The sequence below is a fragment of the Charadrius vociferus genome, unplaced genomic scaffold (genome assembly GCF_000708025.1).
Source record: "Charadrius vociferus isolate BGI_N301 unplaced genomic scaffold, ASM70802v2 scaffold298, whole genome shotgun sequence".
In the NCBI taxonomy this organism is placed as follows: Eukaryota; Metazoa; Chordata; class Aves; order Charadriiformes; family Charadriidae; genus Charadrius; species Charadrius vociferus.
The window spans coordinates 3,996,225-4,013,016 of record NW_009649936.1 but is presented as its reverse complement, the minus strand read 5'-3'; the positions used below and the strand labels follow the sequence as shown (position 1 = coordinate 4,013,016).

Below are 16,792 nucleotides of genomic sequence, written 5' to 3'. Positions count from 1 at the left end.
AGATAGGTGCTAGGGACTAGTGCGAAGAAAGAAAAACTATTAAATTGTGAAGATTAGCATATTCTGCTTCTGACAGCAGGCCAAGACCATAACCCCCTTCACTTAGTAACACTTTGCTTAAAGGATTGACACGTGTTGGGCCTATTTATAGTGGAAGGAAATACACCTCTCAGTTCACAGCTATGTTTGATATTTCACTGGGCAGGTCAAATATCAAATGCAACCCTAGAGTGGCTGCATTGATTAGTTAGGGAACAAAAATACGTATCTCTGTGATTTTGTATATTTTTATATAAATGCATGCATGTATATGTATGCATATGTTTGTGTGGCATACAGATATATATACACATGTTGTTTACCTTACCGTTTGCTTTAGATAGACTGTAACTAATGCAGTGTGCACCCCAAAACAAGGGAAAACCATAGGTTTCTAGGCTTCAGGCAGTTGTTGCAATGCCTACAATAGATGTGTTGTTTTGACCCGACCATCTCACATGTGCCCTGGTGCTTCAGACCTGTCTCCAGGCGGTCAGTATCCACCAGAAGCACTGCCAGTTCTCCTCAGTTTTTAATGACAGGCCTTTGTGGCCATGCTGCTCTCCCAGACATGAACAGGGCCCCTGAGAGCTCAGCACAGATTCACCTGCACTTCAAAACACGTGCTGGACCTTGCAGAATGCGGCGCAGGCTCACTGAAACATCACACCCCCTGCAGCTCTGATGGTCTCTGGTCAATAGCACACCACCATGGGTTGAAGGGTAGCAGTATGTGCTATATAGATATATGGCTGGCCCCCTGCCAATGTGCACAGCAGCAACGGCAGGTATGGCCCTGACGTGAATGGGGGGCCAAGGAGAGGCTGCTCTTTACCCCTGCCCCTGTCTGCTGACACCAGGGCCCTGTGACATGCAGCCTTCTTCAGGTCATGCCAAGGAGACAGTCTGTGGTGTGGTGCAACCTCAGTGCCTGATCTGCCAGGGCTGTGACCGTGGGAGGAGACACTTGGGAACACTAGAGAGGCAAATGCCACTGTGTGCTGAGAGCAGAGATCTTCTCTGAGAGAGCACAACTGGGGAGCAAGAACAAGTGCAAGGAAGAACTGAGGGTTATCCACACACTGGACCAAGCCAGAGGGAAACAATTATATCTTGAGGCCATTAAATACACAAACTAACTAGAAACATTCAATTTCTTTCTCTTGCACCGAGCTGGAGCGTTGTGGGGCAGCTCAGACAGGGGTGTGCTCAGCTGGTGGTGGAGGGAGGGAGGGGAAGGGGGAAACAGGAGGATGACCCTTCAGGACCACTGGTGCTCGGATTAAGGGAACTGTTTAAACAAGCAGCATTGGGTCACCTGTGCGCAGGAATCATGCCAGGGAAGAGATGCTGAGGGTTGGATTGGGTCACTCACACCTGGGTGTTGGGTGCCCCATAGCAGGGCCCCCCAGGTCCTGTGTGATACCAGCCAGCACCCAGGAGTGTCACAGACACCATGGGGTAGTGCAGCTGGCACTAGGGGTGCGGACAACCAAATGTAGCCCTGACGCAAAGCCCACAGTGACTCTGGCATGCCCAAACCCACAAGTGAGCACCATGAGGGTCATATTGCCAGCACAACCCACAGAGAGGGGTTTCTGCTGAAGGAAACTCTCCCACTGGGGTCTGCACCTGGCCAGCTGGGGCAGGAGGCTCCTGTCAAAAGAGGGGTGAGTGGTTTTCCTCGCAGAGAGGAGCCGAACCCCCTCCGGGTGGGTGAGGATGGTTGGGGAGAGCTGGGCTGGCGGCAGCGGGGCCAAGAGGGGCTCAGGGCAGGCAGGGTCCCCCATGACTAGCACCTGTGAGCAGCTAGCAGCCTTTCTCAAGGGGACCACCACCACCACTGTCCCTCCTCTTCCTCCCCCTGCACACCCGGTCCCAGTGCCAGAAGGGGGAGTGCAAAGCCCACTCACAAAGTGAGGCACGGCTCTTTGAGTGATCAGCGCTTCAAATGTGCTCAATTTATAAAGAAAAAATTTAAGACCTCTTGTCTCCGGTAATTAGTCCCTTCATATTTCCTGTCCTAAAAATTGTTGAAGAAGAAAAAGCATGAGGAAAAGAATGGGTTTGCAATTAGCAGCCCGGAGAGTTGGCAGGGCAGGAGTGGTTCTCCGGAGCTGCAACATCTCTCCCGCCTCAGGGACAGCCGCAGGTCCAGGGCTGAGGGCAGGCAGGGACAGGTAGGGACAGGCAGGGAGGGTCCAGCCATCGCTGCTGCACCTTCTGCCCTCCCTGTGGCTCAGTTCAAGCCGAACTCCTGCCGCTTGGCCCATGAACACTTTTGTTTTCGGGGGAATTGGGGGAAAAAACTGCTCAGCGAGCACAAGGAGCAATTGGATCTGCTGACAGCCACAGAGGTGGGGAGCCCATGGCCCTGACTGCACTCTCTTGCAGGCAGCAAGAGTGTTGGTACAGGTGAAGGCTGGGGCAGCAGAGTTGTGTGCTGGCCGCAGGGTTAAACCTGCCGAATACAAAGGCTGTGACCCTGTCTCTCTGCATTTCCTGCAAGGATCTTGCATTTCAGAGGGGGCTGGCTCCTACAATTTCAACTCTGGATCATTAACCCTACCCTAGAGCCTGTGGAAGTGGATTTCAAAAGCAGTTTTGCTAACTTTTAGGCCCAGGAGGCTTTGTATGGAGGATCTGAGAGGAAAGACGTCTTCTAAGTTTAAATGCATGGGAAGGAGGTGGGGTAAAGGACCTGCTGAAATCTGCTTTCATTGCGTTCCTTTCTTGCAGAGGGGACTTGCTGCCTGTGTCCTCTGAGCAGACTGGGCTAGGCAAGACCTTGGGGGGAAAGGCTGGCACCCAAAGCTTGGGGCAGAGGTTTCATCCAGCATGTGTGACCCTCTTTCTTCAGGAGCGAGCACCAACCCAGCATGAACAGAGGGTCTCGAGACACCCCTGATGCCTCCTGGTTTGTGAATGCAGGAGAAAAGGTGACTGGCCACCAAAGTCTGGGGCTGCTGTCGCATTTCCCTGGACACTAGTCCAGGGTGCACCAGATTAAAAGCCATCAGCCCAAGCAGGAACAAGCCAGCAACATTAGCGTAAGCCTGGGCTGGGCTGTTTTCCCCCGTGGCAAGGTGCAGTCACATCAAGACCTATAAAGCTATCCCTGGCACACACTAAGCTTCAGGTGACGTAGTCGGAGGGGTAACCTGTAGTGCAACCAGCAACCTGAAGCCGTTAAACCAAGTATTCACTATGGCATGTGTATTTTTTATTTTAAAATGCCTGTAAAAGTAAAAGGATACTAAGTGAAAATTATTTCCTTCTCCTAAAACTCGTCCTTCTTCCAGCTGTGTCATGGGAAAGTAATGAGTTCAAGACAAGAATGGCCCAAATATTAGTGTAACAAAGCACAGGATTTAAGGCACATCTGCCGTGTAGAGTTCTATATGCCCAGAGTCACTTTGATTTAACTAACTAAAAAGAGAAAGAAAAAAAAAGGAAAGTGAGAAATAATCAATATCTAAAGGTTTATTTTCTCCCCATCAGTCCTACAGATAGATTACTCACATTTCTGTATCACAGAGGAACATAAAGATGGAGCATATAAAGCTGTTTGTTCTCATCCTGTCCTCATCCCCCCATTTTGCTCTGACCACAGCACAGGAATTGGTTTCTTCCAGAACACATTAGTTACAGCATGGGAAGAAAACCTCTGCCTGAGAATTTCTGGCCAGCACGTTGACTCCCATAAATGGGGAGGGAATGATCTAATCAAAGTTCGTATAAAGCTGCAGTTAGGAATGGCAAACAAAGCATTTACTAAATAACAGTTACTCTGACCAGAGTTCCCAACTTCTGAGGCTTCATTCTGACTCATATAGTTCCCCTCTCAGTTTCTCTCCTTGCAGGTGGCCCCCCTTAAGGCAAACAATTAAATGCACATTAGGTGAAAGTAGCTGATCCTATTGCCTAATGAGAAAGACATTTGGCAGGAAGGTAAGGGCACTGGGCTTGTTGTTGAAAAATCAGGCCCGTTCTTATAGGGGCCTCATGTTCTCTATGTTTCTAAAGCTCGCCTTTGTTATCGAGGAGATGAATAAAGAGGTTTTGAACCTCTGCAAACAAAGTCCAACCAGCCCAAGACTAAAGCCCAGAAACAGCATTTGTAGAATAGAGTAACAGTGGGTTCCGGCAACCAGAAACTCCTCTTCCAGTTTGTGTGTAATTAAACCGTGCTGCCCTGCCCCAACCAGCAATGGGTGCTGCCATTGCAAAGCTCTTGGCTGCAAAGGGCTGTGGCTGTGCGGGATGGCCAGGGCTATGCACACAGCTGACCCCAGCAGCATTCTCCACACCACCTACAAAGGTGTCCTCCTTCAGCCCAGGGTGCAGGTCACCCTCAGCGTCTCTATGGCCTGAGGTAGCTGCTGAACTACCCAAAAGCCTCCTACGGAGCTAGAGCCGAGCCAGGCTGCGACACAGGCTGTCAGGAAACAGATAAATGTGGGTGACAGTCGGGGCAGCCAAATGTCATTGGAGGTAACAGAGTGTCGCAGATGGTCTGGTGCTGTGTTTCAGTATTTGTCTTCACCCTTTTGGAGGGATCTGTGATTTTACCAGACGGTGATGCCTGGTGGGATGGTTTGCTGTCCTTTTGGTTAACCAAAAGCACAGGTGCAGCCCTTTTCTTGAGAAAAGGTAAAAGACCACAGGACATCTCCAATTCTTCCACTGAAACCTCTCCCAGAGCAGCATTTGTTAGCGCTGACAGCAGCATACCCCAGCCTTCTCCCTTCCTTGGCCTCCCCACACGCCAGCATCCAGCTGTCTGAAACGGCGCCCAGCGTACTGCACATTTCCTTTTTCTCTTTCTATTCTTATTTGTAGTCCCTTCATCATTAGTTCCCACAGGACTATCAATAGCATATTTGTCTGACACAGACAGTTTCCCTGCTATAAATTCTCCCCAGCCCACTGAATAGAGATTTTTTAATTAAGTTTTAGAATTTTTCCATTAGCAGAGCGACATTGACAATTCAGGTCTTGCTTCTGAAAAGCAAAATACGATAGAGAGAGAAGCTGCTTGATTTACTGCAATATTAACATTTCCCTCACTGTATTTATGGGCATGAATCAATTGCTGGTTTGCTACCGTGGATAAAAATGTGTTTGACAATTTACTTTATTGTGCTACAAATGAGAGATTTAGTCCAGTGATCCAGTGTGAGAGCATTCCTGGGCTGCTGTATTGTCCATGTGACATACACAGAAAATGTGAACAATATCTTTTATCATCAAAATTTGATTGCTTTCCTATTTGCACCCAAAAGGCCATATGTTCTCACTGTTAAAGTTTTTTTCTGGCTTTAGTTCTCACTTTGTATCGCAGATCTGAAATAGGGCCTTATACGAAAGGGGAAAAGACTGAGCTGGTGCCACCTCCTCGACAAGTGTGAAAGAGCAAAGCTGTGTTGCCTTTGGCCCTAGACACCAGCCTCCATGGTCACATGTGGTTTGTTGTTGTTTTGTTTTTGTTTTTGTTTTTGTTTTTGTTTTATTTAAAAAAAAAAAAAAGCCTGGATGGATTTTCCCTTCCACGAACTGTTACAAATGGCTTTTTGTTGAGCTGATAGAGAACCCTCTTGCTTGCTGTCTGTCCCATCCCTAAACACCTTCAGATTGGGAAGAACTGTCACAGTGGTGTTTTGCCAGTGCAATCCTTGCAGACATCAAGTTTCTATTTCAATCTACCTAACCTGACAAAACTTTATGTTGAAAAAAATCCCAGCCATCTCTAACGAGCAATGGTTTAATCTTGCTGGGTATGTTTGATTTAGTTCCTGCACCTCAGCTACAGTCCAGCATGTTGCATCAGCTTTTGTTGGGTTACACTGGGTAAGCAGGACACAGCAAGGGTGGCCTAAGGTGTCATTTCATCTGCCATGGCATCCTTTGTCCTGGCTGGAGGCTGCCAACATGTCCGTCTAGTCGGAGCTAAAGACCTTTGTGGCTTCTGCAATGCTCTCACCTGCAGTAACGTATTATAAAAACACAGTAAAGAAAAGTATTCTTACTAAGACTTCATAGTTTCAAGAGGAGGAAAATATTTTTTTCCTTTTCCAATTCTTGCTAAAACTTTACAGTTCACTTCATATGTTCACTGTCTTTAAAATCCTTAAAAGGAAGGTTTCGAAGGAATTTTATAGCTAGCCTTCTTTTTTTCTTTTGAAATGTCTACGTTTTTCTACTTTCTACTTTTTTTTATTTTATTATTTTGTTAACTCCTTTGAAGAATTTAACTATGTAAAGAGATGGATTTCCCCTGAAGTATCTCTTCCATTAATCCTCGTATACTCTTGCTGACATTAGAGTTTAATACTTCTCCCTCTATTTTTAACCGCATTTAATTGGCACAGAAGAAACACTACCCGGCCAGTATTTCCTCCCCTCACTGCCATCAGTGAAAAGTGCAATAACTGAAACTTGCTAAAAGCAGCAATTGTCTTGACTCCACTCTGCCACAACAGTAGGTAATTTTTGCTGCCAGCTCAGCTCAGCTCAGCCAATCCAGGTCACTCTCTGCCCTCTAATTTTTTTACAGAACCTGCCACGCTGTACCTCCCTCTCAGCCTTCTCCAGTCCTCGCTATTATTTGGAGACAGCAGTTTAGACACTATCTTTTTGCTACCTGCTTTTGAAATGGCTAGGTCGAAATTTCTCTGAAATGACCTTTTCCTCCCACGTGGTGTCTTAGGCTCACTTATTATTTCCTGCTTCTCCTATTGCAAATATTTCTCATTTGTATTTATTTCTTTAGCTATTTGCGCCAGAAATAACCTTACGGCCCTTTGCCTGCACTGCCTGGTTTTCAAAGTTTTGATCCCCTACTGTTCTTACAGTAGCAAATGAGAACTACAGATTATTTTTTTTTCTCATCTGTCCTGAATAATATTCAGTCCTTGATGTGTCAGGTGAAAACCAGAGTTCACAATCTGCTCTAAGAAGCCGCAAGAAAAATAAAAGGGGAACATTTACCTTTAGCTTGCAGGATTAATGGCTGCTGACCCCCTGCGTGCTCCTATTTATGTTACCACTTGCTCAGACGTTTATGAATGAATGATGCTAAAATGATACAATACAGACAATATTTGTCAGCTGCTCCATGCCATTGCCTTCAGCTCCTCAGTGTTTGGAGCTGCTGACCAGTCTGTGTGCTGTGTTGACTTTCTCATACCCCTGTCTGGCTGCACCAGGGTGATGCGCATCCCTGCACCTGTGAGCATCCCTCCCTCCCATCAGTCACTGTGGGAGAGAACCAACCCAGAACCCTTTCCGGTTTCATGAGTAGTGCTCGATTGGGGTCTTTATTCTGGTAATTGCAACTGATCCGTGGCGGGGGAGGTTTGCTTTGGGTTTTGGTGAGATTCAGAAGCATCTGTGAAACTCCACCCACCACAGCGTTTTCCATGCTCCAAACTGGGACATTTTTACCAGAGTCAGTATTGAAAAGAAAATAGATTGTCTTGGTTTTGATTTCAAAACTTTCACCAGATGATTAAATTCATCAGTTCAGGAGAGTTTGAAAAGATGCTCCTAAAAAAATGATGAAAATCAAAAGATGCAATGGTAAAGTCACAGCATCAGCCAAACAAAGCTAAATCCATCCCCAGCCCAATTCCCCATGCCATGCATGGCCAGTCACAGGTGCTTACAGGAAAACTTCAAGGAGTACAGAGAATACAGTCATACACCATATACTACCCCTGCCTTGCATTGAATGCCTTCTGGTTGTTGTATTCTGAGAAATGATGAGTATACATTAGCTACAGTCCAGCCAGTCAGTGTCCTGTCCTTAAAAGCAGCAAGAACAGTCCCGTGGGCAGTGATACTCTCGCAGAATACTCTTCCAATCTCCAGTGATTTGCAACTTAGACATTTCCTGAGATAGCTATATTGTTTGGGAATTCAATAGCCCCAAATGGGTTCTCTTCTGAGTTCATTCAATTGCTTTTCAGACCTGTGTGAAGTTTTAGCATCCACAACGTCCTGCAGAAGGGAGCTCCACAGCTGAACTCCATCGTACCCACGTACTTGGTGAAGAACACTTTTCCTTCCTGTGCTTCAAACCTGCCACTCAGATGGTCAGACTTTTGTATTAGATGAGACAATGAGCTCTGCCTACTGTGGCCTATGTAGACCTCACAGCCTGGAGAGACCTCATGTACATGGTCATTCCTGGTATGGATGCTGTCCCACACTGCCATCCCCATCATAGGACCTTTTACAGGCTGGAGATTGAGAACATGGCATGAAAAAGGTGGAAGTACCATGGTTTTATAGGATGGCATAACAGTGTGAATCTGTGTGATTCTCTATCCCTTCCCTAATAATTGTTAACCTGCCATTTGCTTTTCTCATGGTTGCTAAGCTGGTGTTTTCATAAAACTGTTATCCTCCATACGCTCATGTCACACTTGCATTGCACTTGCACGTACCTGAGTGATCATAATCAGCTCAGGGTCCATCATTTTATTTGAAAAGGTGGAATTGCTCCTTTCCCAGGTGTGCAGCACTTCATATTTATGGACATTAAGTATCACCTGCCGTCTTATTCTGCAGTCATTCAATTTTGCACAATCCATCTGAGCAATTTGCTCTTATCTTTGCCACCATAGAAACATTGAGTTGTCAACAAATTTTACTCTCTTGCCTCCTCTTCCAGATGGTTTATGAGTTTGTTAAGCTGCAAAGGTCCCAATGTAGCTCTCTGCAGAAGTCTCCTCGTGGCCTGTCCCCACAGTGGAAACTGTCCACTGGCTCCCACCCTCTGCTTGTTACCCCGTTATTTATCCAGGAGAAAATTTCCCCTTCGATCTTATGACAACTTAGTTTCTAAGACACTCTTCAAACTCTTTTTTCATGTCTCTTTTCTCCCATGAGCCAGAGGGCTTTTCTCAGCATCTCTTCTCATCACATTTTCTCCTTCTTAACTTGGGGCAACCAGAACATCACAGAGGGATGCAAGCGTGTGTGCAGCAGGGATCACGGTGGTATCAAAATGATGTTTGCAGCTTTGTACTCAGTCCCTTTCTTAATAACTACTAAAACTCAATTTGTCTTTTTGACACTTTGAATATTCAACCCACAGTGAAGCAAAGATCTCTGAGTGACAATAGCTAATTTGCAGCCGATCTTTGTGTTTATATAATTAGGTTACTCTTCCTCCATGCGCTTTACTTTGCACTTACCCACTCTGCCTTTCATTTGCCATTTATCACCAAGTCACTCAGTCTTGAAAGGTATCTCTGCAACTCTTCAGTTACCTGCACTTTTGAAAAATATGAAAAATAATTCTGAATCATCAGCATATTCATCGCCTCATTATTCACCAACCTTTCCTGATCATTTATGAATATGTTCAACAACAAAAAATCCTCTTCTCTCCCTGGTGATAGCTGACCTTTGTCTCCTATCTTAAAAGAAGTTATTTGTTTATGTCTTCAAGATTTTACTTTCCTGCGGTCAGGGTTGTTTTCCTGTTTTCTTTATTTGGTTTTGTAAAAAAGCCTTTTTTTCTTCTAGTATCTTCCTTTACTCTGCCATTTAATTATTCTGGGTCTATATGTGTGCCTGAGGACATCCTCTTCATATTTTTTGTTTGATGCTAAATATTTGCTCTATGTCTCTCATATTGTGTCTTTAAATAGCACCCTGCTGTTTGTGAACATTTCACTCATTTTACTCTTCCTTTAAGTTCCATTTAATAAGTCTCCTTGGTTTCTATGTTTCCCTTTTTAGAAGGGAATCAGGATTTGGGCTTTTTTATTGCTTGGGGCATGGTAAACTGGAATGCATCACAACCACTATTATGAAGAGACCTTTCAATGGCCACATCTTGAACCAGATCTTCCACATTTCTCAGGCCCAGTTCAAGAGTTTCCTCCCCTCTCTGGGTCACTGCAAAACTGATGGGGTCTAGAAAAGAAACAAAATGCATCTTTCCCTGCCTTGCTGGTTACAGCCAGTCTGTCCTTTTCTCCACAGGTTGGTCCCCACCTCAGCTCAGGAATGACAAACATTTTCTGGTGTTGCTTTGGTGCTCGCAAAAAAAAAAAAAAAGGGGAATGCTGGCAATGCAAGTAGCCCTTGCTGCTTGGGGAACCCAAAAGCATCAAAAAAAAAAAAAAAAAAAAGGCTTGGATCTGTATTTCTAAATTGGTACTGAGCTTTGCAGTTACAACCAAAACTTTTTGCAGTGCATTGGATGCTGAAATTCAGGCTTTTAGGTCTGACTCAGCGTTGGGTTATATATTTGATTAACTTCAGGTAATTTTTTTTTTTTTTTTTCATTTTACCTTGTGCAAGGATGCTGGCCACAGAAAGGTGACAAAAGCCCTCCTCCAGCACTGCCGATGGTTTGTAGAAATGACATATTCTTTTCCAAAATTCCCCTGAAGGAGTTTGTACACATCAGGTTAAAATTGGTTTTGACACCTGTGATAGTGTATCTCAGGTAGGTATGTTTATCAAAGAGGTGGATCTTAATGGTTACTTTGAACTGTCTGTTCCCAGAATGAAGATGTAGGGTTTTCTCTGTTTATTTTTTGAGCCCACAGTGTTATTTGGTAGATAGGCAGATAACAGCCTGATTTGAGGGCTTTTGTGTGCCAACTCATCTAGTTAAAATATGTGGGAGGCTAACGGCCCTCTCCCTCGTTTACACCAGAAATGCCAGGGTTTTCCCACTGCTCCCAATGCATGGATCAACACACCTTACACAACAGGTTGGCAGAGACTGTGTAGTGCTTCCTATGCCTACTATTTTCTTAGTTTGGTTTTTTTTTTTTTTTTTTTTTTTCCTTTACAGCTCAAGGCTTCTTTCTCTTTCTGTAGTTCTTCTCCAGACCTGCTCAGATTTTTGGTCCCACTGAGGATGAGTTCAGCAGCTTGGGGAAAGAAGAAGTGCAGTGGGACACTACCTGCTGCAGTAGCCTATATCCAAACTTGGGTGTGGGTGAGGGTCACAGAATGACCCTCTATATCCAATTTCTCTTGACTCAGTGCCGCCCCTGTTTTCCCTAGTGACACATGTCTGCCCCTGCTCTGATGTCTGATGTTTTTATGCGACAGGTTTCTCTGCAGCGTGGCTTGCAAAAGTAAGGCAGGCAGCAACCATGCAGTGGGAGATCTGCAAAACCCTTGGCCGGACTCCAGGTGCTTACGTATATAAAAGAGTGCTTAAATTTTTCCCAAAATCTCACCTGTACCATATTGCAGCCAGTGTTTAACAACATGTACACTTTCAAGCCTTAGATTCTCACGCACTGTAGTTAGGTCCGGCTGTGTTTTTCCAGACGTGGTATTTTTAAGCTTCCCTTTGAAGCACGGCTAGACTGATATTGCTTATGAAATAGGGGCCACCCTGAAAGAAAAAGGGAAAGCCAGTCCCAGTCTGTGCCCCACAAAGGTGACCCAAGTGAGCACAGGTCGTACTGCTCTGCATGGGCACCTCCAAGCTGCAGCACAGCTCCTGCCTGCTTTGTGGGAAACAAGATTTTTGAGTGTGTTTTACAACAGACCTATATCTAAAACAACTATATATCTAAAAATAACATGGTTAGACACCTCCCACACACTCTCAAAATATTGACCTTTAATCTTCAAAAACATGGGGAATTCCTACGTGGGCTAGAGGATAACCTCTGCTAGGGAAGCCAAATGCAGATCTCAGACCACAATGCTTGGTACTGGTGCTGAGCTGCGAATCTTACTGGGAACCTCTTTCTTGTATTTTTGCTTCTGTTCAAATGCACAGTCCTGCACAATCCCAAAAACCTTGTTGCCTTCTTGAAATTCCCATTCCCAGCTGTGTTTGGCACAGAAATAAACACGTACAGGCTCAGAAGAGGAAGGAACAGTAGGAATTGACTGTAACATCGCTTAAAGATTCTATAACAAGTTTTTCAATCTCCAGGTAACTCTAATTTATACCAGGGATTAGGGGGGACTGGAATGATTTCTGCCATTAGCCCAGGGATCCCTGCTGCATGCAGAAACCCACACTTCCAAACCCAGCCCCCTACTTTTTTTATCTCTGTATAATTTTCTCTAGGTTTTAACAGGAGCAGCAAGGAAGCTCACCGCTGTACCGTGCCTTGCAAGGACAAGAGGCACGTGAGAACGTGCCTGTTGAAAACACAAGGGTCTGCAGGACAGTAGCTGGAAGAGACACCCATCCCTAATTCCAGCCACATCATCTCATCCAGAGATGCATGCTGAGATGAGCATCCCCACATCGGGAGCCCAGACCCTGCCCACAGATGCAGCAGCTGCCCGCTGTGCGGGTACCCTGTGTACGCACACACATACACTGCCCATATAATCATAGAATGGATTAAGTTGGAAGGGACCTTGAAGATCATCGAGTTCCAACCTCCCTGCCATAGGCAGGGACACCTCCCACTAGACCAGGTTGCCCAAGGCCACATCCAGCCTGGCCATAATTAGTCATAGTAGAGCAGCCCCACAACGTGGTCCTATGGGGCCTATGGGAAGAACACCCTGAAAAATACACCCTTTAAAATGTTGTGGTTCTAAAGGCCATATGGTGGGGGAGAGCAGGCACCTGCTCTGCCTGTTCCCCAAATCACCCCTCATGTGAGGGGATGGAGGAAGGGAGACACGGCAGGGCACCAGTGGCCATTGTGAAGCAAGGCAAACAGTAAGCCTAGTGATAAAGCAGGAGAGTACTACTCATTACTATGGTTTCTAGAAACACTAAAAACAGCATTGCAGTGAATGAGTGGCAGGTAGTGAGGTTCACCTATGTGGTGGTGTCAGTCTGTCCCTGCTCCTGAGTCCCTCCATCTGTTGAGTGCCCCTAGCACAGCTGGAAGGAAGAAAATTGCTGAAGACTCCCCTGTCCTTTGTCTCCATTTTTTTTTCTCTTTTATGATGACTTATTTTATGGAGAACTCGAAAGTTGGGATTTATTTTATGGGCTCACACGCACTGGTGTTGGCCCAATGACAGATTTCTCAGGTCAGCACTCATACTAACAGTTACCACAAAAGAAAATTCCCTTTAGGACAAAAAACTCCCTTTAGGATGAAAAAGTTGTACTGTCAATTGCTGGTTCTTCAATTTTAAGTGAAAATAAAAAGAAAAAAATACCCACATCCTTTAAAAGTTCTGCAGTATCAGAATAAAAAGTTGCAGCCTGTTGCTGATCTGCAGCAAGAAGGTCCATACCAGTCATGATTTCTCCGTTTCCTTGCTGGGAAGGAAAGGAGAGCACCACAGTTCAGCTAAAAAGCCCTGTGGGACAGGAGGAAGGTGATAGGGAGGACACAGAGGCTGGAGAGGAGGAAGGAGCCCTCCAATCCCCTTCTGGCTGTGGGCACTTGCAGAGCCTGGGCTCCCTGCACCGAGTTACCAAAAGGTCTGGGTAGGTGCCAGCCTCAGGGAAAGAAACACATTTACAGGGAAACCCCAGATAATTTTCAAGGCTTTGCTATATAAACATATTAAAGATCTTAAAGTAATCCGCTGGCAGAAAGCAAGAAGCTTATTTCTTTCAGTGTGTTTGTTTTAAGATGCCAATCAAATGGTCTTTCCGCAGCAAAAGCTCAGTGGTAGATTTGCCTTTGTGCATGCAGTTGGGATTGGGCCCAAGAGGTGACAGCCAATGGATAAGGACTTAATTAATGTCCAGTAAGAAGCAGGAGGAAGGAACATTATCGGCAGTTTCACCTGACTCACGTGATGGGCTGATAATCTATTGAGAATTCCATGGAGGTCTGAAAGTAGCATGGTCCCCCCCTTGGGATGACCTCTTTCCTCTCGTGCATGGGCAACATTTCAGCCAATCTCACCCCCTGCACCGTGAGAAGAAAGCTGATGGAAAAATTACTAATGACTTCACTCGGCCAGGCGTCATGGTGGGTCTTCAGGTGGACTGTTGAAATTGCATGCCAGGAGAAAACTGGATTTTTAAGTTTTAAGTCTGACTTTTTCTCCCAGTGATGGAGGTAAAAGTGACATGAACTGCCGAGCGCTGGAACACAGTCTTCTTCTGCCTGCAGCTTGGTATCTTGTGGAATAAAGGATGCACAAAATGTCTGGTTTACGAATCTTGACTTTCAGTGAGAAGTTCTATCCATATATTAAATAGGGATGGATGTAAATAAAGTCCATAAAGTATTAAATAAGTTAAACAGAAGGAAAATGAGCTCTATTATTTTTTCCCTTGTAGACCAAAATCCCTCCAACTGGGTTCAAAATACTTCTGAACAAACAAATTACTTTCAAAACACAACGATAGAAGTTAAAAGTTCTTGCTTTGAACTTTGTCAAGGGAAGAGGCACCAAACAAACTCGTATATAATAATCAAAGGCATGAAGACACAATTCTGTCAAAGATCAAAAAATGCATTGCATCCCTTTTTTGGTGATGAACAGGAAGAATTCCCTGGTGGTTTTCCCATGGGAAAGGGGACGCTGCAGAGCACCACGGGGTCCGCAGCCAGCCCTGCCCACTCTGCAGGTGCCTCTTTTGAGGAGGGTGCAGAGATGGTCCCACCATCCCACTGCTTGTCTCCCCCTCCCTGGCACTGCTCTGCTTGTGTTCAAGCATTGGGCAATAGCTAGACATAAAGAAATGTTACAGTAAATGGTAGAAAAATGTCCAAAAGGGAGATTAAATCCTGACTGGGCAGTCCAAGTCCCAAGGCCTGTTGACCTGAAACAGCGCAGGGACTGCCTTAGAGGCCACCTTTGAAACTAGGAGAAAAGCAATCGGCAATTTAAGAGGTCAAATGTAGTGCTCCAGAAGTTTGTTTTTGGCAAACTACGTGCCCGTGGTGTTGGATGGGTTGTTAAGCAATATGCTGCTCTGGGGACCGGGCAGAGGGGATGGGGGCAGCCCCCACCGCAGCCCCCCTGGGGCAGGAGCCACAAGCTGGGAGCGGGTCTGGTCCAGGAGCCTGACCTTCCTTCTTGTGCAGGACAGCAACTCCAAAACATCGTTTGGGGCACTTGGGTCTGACCCCTGGATGAGCGCAAGGCCTGTAGGTCAGGCTGAGATCATATATAAACTCTCCTTTCCTCTCTTGAGTCTCTATGCTGGTGTGCCTCTTGGGGTTTGTGTTTTGTTTTCGTTTTTTTTTCCTGATCTTACCTTCTTTTCCTGTTCCAAACTGGTGCAAATTGCCCCATGTGTGGAAAGGAACAGTGGCCTCAACCAGGCTCAGTATTTCACAGTCACACTTTCCACTTTCTGTATTTACATATTTCTTCAGGTGCACGGTTTGCCCTGTGGTCTCCCAAAGCTTGGAGATGTCACACCGCCAGCCCTCCTGCCTTACCCATTTCAGAGGAAGCATAACCAAAACCTTAAGGCCAGGGAATAATAGAGGCAGAAAAGATACACTTGGATAGGAAATGTATGTACATATTTTTCAGTGGTGGCAACCATTTAAAGCTGCCCAGAGGTCTGGAATACTCAAATGGCAATTAAATCAGCTGGGGCTGCCAGAGGCACCCAGCAGCGCCCATGTAATAGATTATGGGATCACGTAATAGATATATATCTATAGGTACATAATAGATACGTGATCAACAGCTCACGCGAGCCTAGAAATTTATCTCAGGGATATCAAAATATGCATGGCAACATTTCCTAATTAAACAAAAGAAACCCCAACCTCTGGGTGAAGCATCAGATGGAACAATGTTATCAGACCTTGCCGGGCAAACACGAGGAGTGTATAAAACGAGCTGCTCCCAGGGAGAGCGGCACCTCTCCTCCACCACCTTCCAAGAGCAATGGATCTCAAAGTGATCTGTGCACTCTCCATCATCCTCGTCGTAGCCCTCAGCACCTTGGCAGACGGAAAGACACCACCAAGTAAGTACTGTTGCCTTCAGAGGTATGTATGTGAGCCTGACCCTACTGACTGTAACTGCAGCAAGAGCATGTCTCCAGTTTACGTATCGGACAGCAAATGTCTTGCTCTGGTACTATTACCAAAGCTGGAGTCTACCTTTTAATTTTTCTTCAGAGAAATCTATAGCAAAATGAAAAAAGGTTGCAGGCGAATTCTTGTGTCGGTGGAATAACCAGGAACTTGCTGCAAAGGCAGAGTGACAGACATGCCCAGGAGCTTGCTAGAACAGGACCAGGACAGGAACAGGACCAGTAGCTAGCTTTGTCTAAATAGTCCTCTGACATTTATTTTATGCTACTTTGCCACATGAATACAATTTCAAAGGAGTTTATCGGCCTCCTCAATAAAAGATGGGTCATTTAGACAACTTAGGAAGCGGAAAACAAGTAAACCAATGACAGACACCTAGGGACATCTCCAGGATTCTTGGCTGTGGATGACTGTGCAGTAGACTTGAAATGTTGAAAGTATAGCCGCAACTATTTGCACATAATCCTATGTTTTTACAGTCACCTGATGAGAACGCAAAGATTTTATATCTTTACACTGGTTTGAATATCCACTGGACCCTTAACTCGTTCTTTCTTCACGTGGGTTGGGCAAAGCAACAAACACTTACTTGCACGACATTTGAAGTTATGGGGTTTTAGCATTTGATGTGGTCTCTTTGAAGTGCACAGACCTCACCGTGCTGGGCTGGCTTGGCTGCAAGTGAGACCACAGATTCTCAAAGGGTGGAGTACAACCCTTACTGAAATCAGTGGAAGCTTAAAAGCAGCTTTTAAACTGCACAAGTTCTGGTCTTGGCAAGCGACAAAAAAGGTACATTGGCAAAGATGGACAGTCTAGGG

General features: G+C 45.5%; 1 protein-coding gene across 1 annotated transcript in view; it reads left to right on the top strand.

The window, feature by feature from the left end:
* The first annotated feature begins 15,819 nt into the window (after nt 1-15,819).
* LOC104292057 (trefoil factor 2-like) overlaps nt 15,820-16,792 on the top strand; it is a 4,065-nt gene continuing 3,092 nt past the window's right edge. Inside the window, exon 1 of the mRNA XM_009891379.1 lies at nt 15,820-15,901. Coding sequence (XP_009889681.1) covers nt 15,820-15,901 — 82 coding nt within the window. The remainder of the gene's footprint in view (nt 15,902-16,792) is intronic.